Source organism: Miscanthus floridulus, chromosome 2 (assembly GCF_019320115.1).
Source record: "Miscanthus floridulus cultivar M001 chromosome 2, ASM1932011v1, whole genome shotgun sequence".
Lineage (NCBI taxonomy): Eukaryota > Viridiplantae > Streptophyta > Magnoliopsida > Poales > Poaceae > Miscanthus > Miscanthus floridulus.
The window spans coordinates 27348965-27359739 of record NC_089581.1 but is presented as its reverse complement, the minus strand read 5'-3'; the positions used below and the strand labels follow the sequence as shown (position 1 = coordinate 27359739).

Below are 10775 nucleotides of genomic sequence, written 5' to 3'. Positions count from 1 at the left end.
ACAGCCTTGAGGGCCTTGTCTCGGTGCCTCGCCGTTGCCATAACTCGTGATACGCGGCCCATAGGAGACGAACAGTTTGGGATCGCAGGAGTCGTGAGACAAAACGATGACGTGCGTTGGGCCAGAAAATCATTTTTTATTGGGCTTGCTAGTGGATGATTCTGTTATGGACCAACGAAACAAAACCTGCTTAGCTAGTATGGGTTATGGTAATTGGAGGGCTAACAGGATTGGAGGCCCTACGTCGTCGCCCTGGCTGCACGCCCCGAGTGACGGCCCTCGTCGCTGAAACAGATAAAACATTTGAAATATACGTTTACAACATATATACGTTTACACATATGACCATAAGCGACTCTTATCAAACCCAAAAGCACAAGTCAAAAACAGCAGCAGAAAGCACTTCCCAAATCTCACTCTTTGCGAATGATATGCACATTCATCCTGTACTTCTTGGTCTTCAGTGGCTCAAAGAGGCAGATATCTCCCAGCTGCAAATTGTTATCACGTGCAAACCGTGCCCACCCTTTGGAAAGCCTTTTAACTTTGCGTTGTGCTTTTGGAACCTGAATGCGGCAAATCACTTCCCAACTCTTGCCATGACACTGAAGAATCAACACTCTGCTCTTCAATGGAAGACATACATCAGAGTATTTTCTGGAGAATTCCTGGTTATAGAGGGAAAGGGTTTTCAGTGTTCGAAAGTCAAAACAGTTGAAGTTTTCCATCGAACTTAGCTTGTAAATTTCTTCAAGGAGTCTAGGAAGCTAAACAACCTGCTTGCCGAAGGACGTGCAATTGAAATGCAATATTAATGTCAATCTGGACCAAAAAAGAGAGAAAAACATAACTCACCATAGCTTGAGATCTTCCAGAAATATTTGACTTCTTCACGATACACACATAGATGGGGATTTCAGAACAAATAGCTATGAGTCTTTCTTTCAGTTTCTTCTTTTGCATACTATCAAGGCTGGTGCGTTGTGGGAGCATGTAACTCGTAACAGAATGTGCTTCATCGCCCTCTGAAGATATCATTCCTCCTATGACCAAACAAAACAGTGATGTCATGATCTTGTAAAATCCTACTCAAGTTGGTTCAACATGGTGACTCATAACCTGATGTGTCGGATGGGGAGGTTGATGAACTAGGAATGACATTCATATTTCCCTCCCTTTGCTTCCATGCTTCCCTTTTACTTCCAGGGGATTTCACGGGAAGCTCTTCCCTTCTTTCTCTCCCACGGATATGATTTCTCTTGACATGGCATGGCGGCAATTTCTCACAACAACTAAGATCAAATATCAAAACCTTGAATTGAGAAGTCCCGTCGTACTTGAATACCAATAAGTCCCCCATGTTCAAGCCATGGGCAGTAACAAACTCCTTCCATCCCGTTTGAAGGACTACTTTGCCCAAATTCTTGGCTACTTCAACATCAAAAGTGTATCCACAGCGCGATTCTAGCTTAGCACTGTTTGCTATTAGCCCTCTGAAATGTTGCTCGAATTTATCAGGTATGACCTGCAGCAATATCCTCAAGAAGTTGGCTGATAGTGCAACGATTTCCATGTCAGACGTCATAACAAACAAGGAGTAGTTTTAGTACTTAGTTTGTCCATCTAAGGACCGAGTTTATCTCTAGGAACTCTTAAACTATATTAATACGATAACATATTAAAGAATCAATAAATATTCTCAGGTTGCACAAGCATTCATCACAAATGAAAAATATTCAGCATATATAGCTTCAGAACAATTATATGGCACATGTATCTTGGGTTTCAAGTTCTATCACCAGATGTCCAGGTCTGGCTAAATCTGCATCTATAAGAGCCCAAATCCTTGTATTCAGGTTTCTTCTGGGACTTGGTTTTGGAGCAAATATAATGAACAGAGACGGGAGATGATGGAATTGCTAACAGAATACCTCCACTTCTGAGAAGACAGAGTTGGTGCTCACAGCAAAAATTAAAAGAGAACACCTCCCAAGAACAAGAACAAAGTTGACTAGTAAACTTACCAATCGTTCACGAAAATCACCAACCAGAACCTTGAAGAAATACTTGTCCTCGTCATCATTGTGATTCGAACAGAAATCTGCATTCCTCTCCCTGCTACTCTTACCAGGCTTTCTCATCCTTAGCACACCTACATCAAAGACAGGACATGCCAGAACAGAACGAAGGAAGTTGGAGAAGTACTAGACAGAAGGGTACATAATAATCGCAATGAAAAAAAAAACTAGAGATAAAGTTCATGAATGAATGATAATCTTTGATCATTTTGGGAAAGCCCAAGCTACGGAAGAAATATGGAGCACGGAGTACCTGCAGGTTGTTGATGATGATGCCAAGCCCAAGCTTGATGATCGATAACACGACGAGCCTGTCAGGCGTCAGAGACTGACCAAGCCTTGGACCACCTCACCTGGTGGAATAATGGAGACGCATAGAGGCAGGGACAGTTAAACTCAGTAAATATATTTGCCGTGTCTAAATCTCTGCACTTTCTTCTCATTATGTATATTATTATAGTATTAATACAGCATGAGTAGTGGTGATACTACACGTTCCATCTTCTAGAATTAGGCTCTATCATTGACATGACACACGAGTAAATGTAATGATAGCACTAGGCTATGTCATTAACGTATCGCTAAAAAGCCAGACTGAAAAGTACGGTTCGCTAATTTGTTGTGAGAGAAAAAAACTATATTATGGCTGATAAGCCAGACCGATAAGTTCAAGCGAACTGGTCACATTGCCAAGTCCCAACTACCGGTTGTTTTAACTCGCAAATGGGTAACGCTCTGCGTTCACATCGTCTCAACTCTCAAGGGGTGCAATATAGGTACAGCCTTGAGTCTTGGCGCATGAGCTAGTGGCAAGCAATTCAAGCGTCGCCATTATTAGACATACATACTCCACTAATCATCGGGACCATTAGCAATTCAAGCGTCGCCATTCTAATAGCATATATGGAGCTAGCATTGAAGCACATTGATTGACGGTACTGCACTGCACCTTTTGCATGAGGATGTATTGATCACCGGTATTGTTGCACGTATTCTTTTTCCCCTTTCATCCATCCGAGTTCTGGAGGAACCATGCAGCATGGCATTTTCCAAGCCCATATTCACAATGCTCTAGTGTACTATTCTCTAATTTTGTGAGTGGCAGGATCTCTTTAATTTTTTCCCGGAGACCAAACATGTTGGAGTAAACGCCCCAATTCCATTTCGACGGTCGTTCACCCATTTCCAATTAGGCAAATGATCCAACCGAACGAGTCCACCACGGTCCCACGCGCACATGTCTCGGCACCCCTGAGCTTGCCGCTAGTTACGGCAGCGACTTAGCGGGCACCGTGTTGAAATTAATATTATCATCGCAGGATCTTAAACCAGTCTAAACATGATCACTAACTCAACTTAGTGTGGAAATTAGATTTTAGATACTGACCAGAGCACGTAGATGCCATCTGAGGTAGCAGGGTTGATGCAGATGAAGTAGTCGTACTTCCAAACCCCTCGCAGCGAGTCGAGCTTGTAAACCCCTCACAACGTATAATAGATCGGTTTGATAGATTTAGGTGTTTGAATTCAGCTTTGGTCTTATTGTTTATATACAAATGGTGGGGGTGGAATGGAATCCAGATAACACACTGCAGCGCCGAACTAAGGCCTTGTTCGGCTGGTCTATAAGCCGCTTGTGTTGAGTTGTTGGGAGAGAAAAATACTGTACCATGGCTGATAAGCCGGCTTATATGAGAAGCCGAACATGGCCTAAGACGTCCGGAACGGACGGGTGGACACTTTTTTTTACGTTGAACAGGAGGGGCGCACCCCTACTGGTATTTATTGAAAATAAGAGTACAGTATGGAAAATAACAAAACAGGGTACAATATGGGATATAGAAGAGCCTAACAAAATGGGCTCAAGAAACAAAAAAGGAAATGAAGAAGATGAGCTCTAAAACACAGATTAAACAAGGTTGTTTAACCATGATTCCAGTCCTGGAAAGTAACTTCGTTTTGCGCAGAACAAAAGCAGCGCAAACTCTGATTTGAATGCCCCTTTTGCCTGTTGCAATGAAGGGGCCTGTTATTGAAAATGAGCCCATTTCTCATTTGCCATATTGTCCAACACATTATTATAATGATCTCCATGAAGAAAGTGTCCCCTTGATGAGTTATCTGTAAACCGAGCCAATTCCAACAAGCTGTTGCAAAAGGGCATCCCACTTCGCTGGCTTCTGCATCCAGTCCCTCGCTTCCTCCTTCCTTCCACGCTCATGTCCTGCGCCTACCTCGACGCGTGGCCATGGCTTCCTCCTTCCTAGCCAGCAGCGGCACACTCCCCTACCCCGACGTCCTCCTCGCCCACCCCGGCTGGCCCTTTACCCCACCACGACGGCGCCCCTCCCACCACCCCAACGTCCTCACCCACCGGAAGCGCCCAACGCCCGTGGATCCGGTGGCCCTCTCCCCCACCCTGGCGAGATCCGTGGAGCACGAGCAAGATCCATGGAGGTGGCGCGGGTGGTGTTGCAGGGGAGTGAGCAGCTGTTGACGGTCGTTAATATCAATTATAAACCATCAATATATCCTATATATACTTAATTCCATCACCAAATATAGGTATAGGGGTTTAAACTAATAAATTCCATGAGTTTTGGTAAATTTGTGAATATAGGAGGGTTTATCCAGAATACCGTCAAGGAGGATCTAATCGTCATATTTAGTCATGTTTACCTGCAACAAAAACAACTCCAGAAGACTCTAGAAGCCACCAGAAGGCAACCCACAGAAGCAGACCCCGAGAGCATGACATGTGGGGCCGGCTGGCCTAGTGGCCCCACCTGTTAGCCTCTCTTTGCTACGACGGTTCTCCACTGCCTTAAGGATTAAATCTACGCCGTTGCTTTAAGTCGGTTCATCCAACGGTGATCGAGGGAGTTGACGTGGATCAATGACGTGGCAATGCCTTGCCCCCTACTCCATCTCCTCTATATATAGCAGCCCCTACCCCCCTCCCAGAGGCATAAGTCAGAGCAGAAGACAGAGACCAAACCCTAATCCTCAAAGCTCCACAATAATTTAGGTCATAGCTAGCTAGGTTAGATCTAGAGAGAGGCAAGCTTCGCTTGGATTCCCGATCGTGTCAAGAGCGTGGCTTGGTATAACCTTTGTATCCCCTCTTTTGTATCTCTCATTACTTTTTATGTTTGCGACAATTGTTATGACATCGTTCTTAATATCATTCATGTTCCTAGTTATTATGTTTATCGTCTACTTTGATTATATACTTAGTATAGCTAGATTATCATCATATTCGAACATAAGTTCGTATAGCGTTCACTCTAAGGATCACGGGGTGAGTGGTCGACATTGTGTAAGCATGGTGCTTATACGTTGTTTATCTGCGGATACATCCTATATTTCAGGCCATGTGGTAGATCACGGATGTGACACTCACGTTGAATCCTTTGTAGACCACTCCCCGAATATAGGTCAGCAAGTAGGATCTAGTTATGAAGGAAGACATGCTCTGTTCTTAATTTTCCTTAGTAATATCCCTTAGGTGTAGATATAAAGTTGATCTTAGCCATGATTACTAAGTGTAATTGCACTAATCATCGTATGCTTTGACATGTAATTAAGAATGACTTAGGAATTATCTCTTTAATATCTACTTAGTCATGCTAATGTCAAAGAAAGGAGTACTCTAAGTGATTAACTATTCATTATCAATGGTCAATTATCATGTACTTATCATATATATCTTATCGTGACTTACCCATACTTAAGTTAGATTGTAGTTAATCTCACACGTTTCCCTGCGGATACGATACTTGGAATACTTCTGGGTGAAAGCTACAACGGTATCTGTGTGCTTGCGAATTTATCTGTGTGCATCTAAAATATATCAACAAGCTTTATGACGCCGTTGCCGGGGAAACGGTTGCTGAGTTAACTACGAACCTAGCTTAACTATTTATCTTTTGTTTTATTTTGTTTTAATTTTTCCTTTAGCATGGATAACACACCTATGTATCAATATGCTAAACCCATGAGTGCAAGCCTAAAGCCACCAAAATCTTCAGAGCTTATTATAACACCTGGTATGAGCTGTGCCCGTGTTTAATAAAATTAATTTAGGAACAATCCTTCTTGGAATAAGGCGATGAAAACCCATACTCACACCTATGGGAGTTTGGACAGAACTGTGTATGCTTGCATATTGCTGGCATGTCTGACGAGACCTTAAGATAGAAGTTGTTTCCGTTCTCTTTGACGGGAAGAGTTAAACAATGGTATAGTCAAACCATAGGAAGTATGCAAGAAGATTGGGAAACGTTATGCTCTAAATTTTGTTTACATTTCATTCCTATCTCTAGAGTGGTTATACTTTGGAAAGTGGTTCTAAATTTTAGACAACTAGAAGAAAAATCTCTTGGCGCATTATGGGAACGTATTAATAGTCTTATCACCAATGGCCCAAACCTTGCTATTTCAGACCTGATGCTCCTTCAACATTTTTATGGGTCTTAGCAAGGATTCTGCGTAATCCCTTGATCAAGCCTCTAGAGGTGCTTTCCTTTGTTTGTCTTTTAGTGAAGCAAGGACTATCCTTGATAGAATTATTGGAAAGACTCGCTACACTAGCATTCATGATGAGCTCCCCAAGGACGAGAAGGAATCTCCCGAATAAATAGAGGAAGTTTTGATAGCCAAATCACAACTACTCCAATCCCAAGATTTAGCTATCAATTGCGAACCATCAATACCCCCAAAATCTTCAAGAGAAGAAGAAATTCCACCTTTAGAAATCCCTGTTGAAATTAAGGATGATCTTTTTTATGCTGATATTGGGAAAATCGTATTAGACATAATATGTCTGCTTTCATTATCTTCAAAAGGACCAGCTCATACGTCGACAACAAGGACCAAGATGCCAAGATCGAAGAGCAAAAAGATGACATGACAAAAGGATGAGAAAGAAATAGTGCAATCTAGAAAACAAGAAGCTCATGAATAGTTTAAACTACGAGGCTAGCCGAACAAGGAAAACTTTAAGCAAAAAGAGAGGGACCATCACGAGTCATCAACCCTTCGTCATAGGGTATCATCATGCTCCAATGACAAAGGTAACAACCTAAGGTAAATGGTCATTATTAAAAAAATATTTTCCTTGATTCTAAGTAGGCACATAAATAAGAAACAAACATGTTTGGGTTACAACTCCATTACTTGATCTAACCTGACTAACTCAACATGGTCTTTAAGCTTGTTCCTAGCACCACTTTCTTAAGCTCATAGTTTTAACCAAATAAGCTAAAAAGTTATACACCTTATCTCTGAAAAATGATAGTCATATTCATGTAAAGATTAATACCTTATGGACAATATTTTCATAGGTTAAGAAACTCAACCCTTTTGACCAAATGTACTTAAATGCTACATTCATGCTCAATCTTCTGATCTTATCACCCATGATATAAATGAACGAAGCACATAACATCAACTTCATCTTGTTCAATGTGCCTAAGGATAGAGAAGGATAAATAAAGTTTTGGTTCTGTTGGTGTTTTCCCACCAACAGAGCCCATGCACTTGATCTCTACCTTGTCTTTATGAGCAGGACACACTTCAATCAAACTGTGGAAAGAGTTCATCAATTCCCCAAATTTTTACAAGTGAAGGTTCTGAACCTACCAAACCAAAATCCAAAATCAAAACCAAGACAGGTTTGGTGGAAGAAGGTGACATCACCATTAGAGGCGTCACCGCAAGAATCTTCATCTTCAGAGTGAACCATGGCACTTGATCAATGAACCTCACAAGAAGAAGTTTGGTTCGAAGAACTTACAACACGAACCCTCACCGAAAGAGCTAGCTTGTGGGAGAAGCACTCCCATGTATCTAGGTAAGTATTCTTTCCCCTTTTGTTTTAGTTTTAGTTTCATTTAAATAGTAAAAAATGATGAATGAAAAACAAAACAAAAAATTTATCTTTGCATTTATAGTAATAATGTGTGATCTAGTAAAATTGAAAACAAAATAAAAAGGTGTGTCTAGTTTGCTTTAATTTCTATTTTAAGAGTTGTTAACATATAAAGAGGACTCTGAATAATCTCTTAAATGGAAATGATGAATAGTTGCTCTGTTGTAATTCCTTTCAAGTACCTAGTTTTCAGCCTTGAATTCTCCTGAGTTTTGGATAAGATTATTTTGATATAAGGATTTACTCTGAACTTGAAACTCATGGGTAGCATATGCTTGAACTAAGTCTAGGTAATTGACAGATATGATATGAAAAGGTTTGAGCTATAGTTTATCTTGTTTCAAGTGACACTAAAGTTCTGGAGATTTATCTTTTGAAAAATATAAAAATTCTACATGATGAGTTCCTATATGACAAAGCTTGAATTCCCACTAGAGCCATACATGTTATTTAGGCTAGGAAAACTTTCACATATATATTGCTTACTTTTGCATTGAGTTTTGTCAAGCTTTGTTGACCCTTATGAGAGATTTGTCATGCTCTTAAAATCAAGATCACGTACACACCATATATACCTGCCGCTCCTACATTGGGAGTACACAAAAACATGCCTTCCATCTAGATCCACCCAAAAATGTTTTACTCCTACACTGGGAGTGAACACAAAAACATGCTTGATAGATTTTCCATCCATCAAATAAATGCTCCAAGTTCTTGTTGCTATCTCTCAAAAGTTTTGTTGCAGAAAAGAGATACGGGGCTATGCAAAAGTTATTCAAAAAAAGAGAAAAAAAGAAAGAGTTGAGAAAAAATGGACACGAAAGTGTCCGAGATATTTAAAGCAATGGGTAGTTAGATGCCCGCCTAAAAAAAGAGAAATGAATAAGATAGCCCTTGCTCTCTAGCATATGTTTCCAAGTTTCAAAAGGGAGATAAATCTTCAAGGAGCAAAGTAGAATTAGGTTAGCCACCATATATATCCACCATACACATGCACATCTTGATTTGATTATATGACTTAACTCTCTTTGAATTTGAGGTTTGACTTTACAATATATGCATTGCAAGTATACTCTAGTTTTCTCACTACCTATGAACTCCACATAAGCCTTAGTGGTAGGAAGAGAGAAAGGCATAACATCTTTGTTGCCTTGGTGAGGATACACAAATACCACATATATTGAGAGACTTGAGAGTGTCATATAGTGGAATCTCTGAGTTTTATTTTGAAAACTTATAAAAACTCTGGAACAATGGTGGAATGAAGACGGTCGCTAACATCAATTATAAACCATCAACATATCCTACATATATACTTAATTACATCACCAAACATAGGTATAGGTGTTTAAACTAATAAATTCCACGAGTTTTGGTAAATCTATGAATGGAGGAGGGTTTATCCAGAAAACCATCAAGGAGGATCTCATCATCATATTTAATCACGTTTATTCATGGTGAAAACAACTTCAGAAGACTCTAGAAGACACTAGAAGGCAACCCATGGAGGCAGACCCCGAGAGCATGACATGTGGGGTCGGCTAGCCCCACTTGCAGGTCGGCTAGCCTAGTGGCCCCACATGTTAGCCTCTCTTTGCTACGATGGTTCTCCACTGCCTTAAGGATTAAATCTATGCCGTTGCTTTAAGTCGGTTCATCCAACGGTGATCGAGGGAGTTGACGTGAATCACTGATGTGGCAATGCCTTGCCCCCTACTCCATCTCCCCTATATAGAGCAGCCCCTACCCCCCCTCCCTGAGGCATAAGTACGCTTATGAATTCATCTATGTGCGTCTAAAATATACCAACAATGGCTCTGCCCCACCCCAGTGCGACGCCCTACCCTCCCCTGACGGTGCCCTCTCACACTAGTGATCGAGCTCCCCCCAACCCCGATGGCCGGAATCGACCGGCTAGCCTTCCCCTCCCCTATGTTGCATATGTATGTTTCAAGTGTTTCAGGCATTTCAGATGTATGTTGCATTTGTTTGTTGCAAAAGTAGATCAGGGATGTTGCAATTATTTTAGAGGCATGTTGCAAGCGTATGTTTATAGTGTTTTAGATGTTTCAGAGGTATGTTTTATCTATGTTTTCCGAACACATGTTGCAAGTGTGTTTATTTGTATGTTGCATATGTTTCACGCATACATTGCATGTGCTTTATTTAGATGTTTGTGTTTGGTTGCAATGGTTCCAAGTGTTTTTCAGGTGTTTTTTCAAGTGTTTTAGAAGCATGTTTCAAGTGTTTCAACTATTTTCAGACATATGTTGCAACTGTCGTATTTAGATATTTTAAAAGTAGATCGGAAGTTGCATCTCTCCTCCCCACCTTCTACTGCATCGTCTCTCCCAGCGCTGGCAGAGCATCCATACGATGCCGCGGTTGGGTCCTTCCGAATTAGAGGCACCGCGTGCCCTTCCCCTCTTGTCGTTTAGGTGGCGTGGGCCCTATGTGGAGCGTGAAACAGATTGTAGCATGTGGGCATCTAGACATGGATGTCCATCCAGGCACTAACACTTCCACACAAAAAAACTACGGCGCCGTGCGTTGTGCCAACAAGCGGTGGAGCCAACACGGCGCCTCCTGCGCGGGGCTGATAGGTGAGGTACAACAGTCAACATCACGAAGCATGCATAGCCATCCAAACAACACATCTCAAGTTGCTATTGCTAATTCCAAAAAGCCAAAAACACACATGGACAACACAAACGAAACAGTCTCAGCTCTCAACTTTAGCACTAGAACTGGATCAGGGGATGGAT

The 10775-nt window shown here is 41.4% G+C and overlaps 1 protein-coding gene across 1 annotated transcript; it reads right to left on the bottom strand.

Moving 5' to 3' along the window:
- Positions 1-407: 407 nt before the first annotated feature.
- LOC136536260 (putative B3 domain-containing protein Os03g0621600) lies at positions 408-4836 on the bottom strand. The gene is made up of 5 exons (XM_066528616.1): positions 4758-4836; positions 2025-2152; positions 1120-1525; positions 856-1043; positions 408-668 (listed from the first exon to the last, which is right to left on the bottom strand). Exons 1-5 carry the CDS (start codon positions 4834-4836, stop codon positions 414-416), a joined length of 1056 nt encoding a protein of 351 aa, XP_066384713.1. The 3' UTR covers positions 408-413.
- Between the last annotated feature and the right edge of the window lie 5939 nt (positions 4837-10775).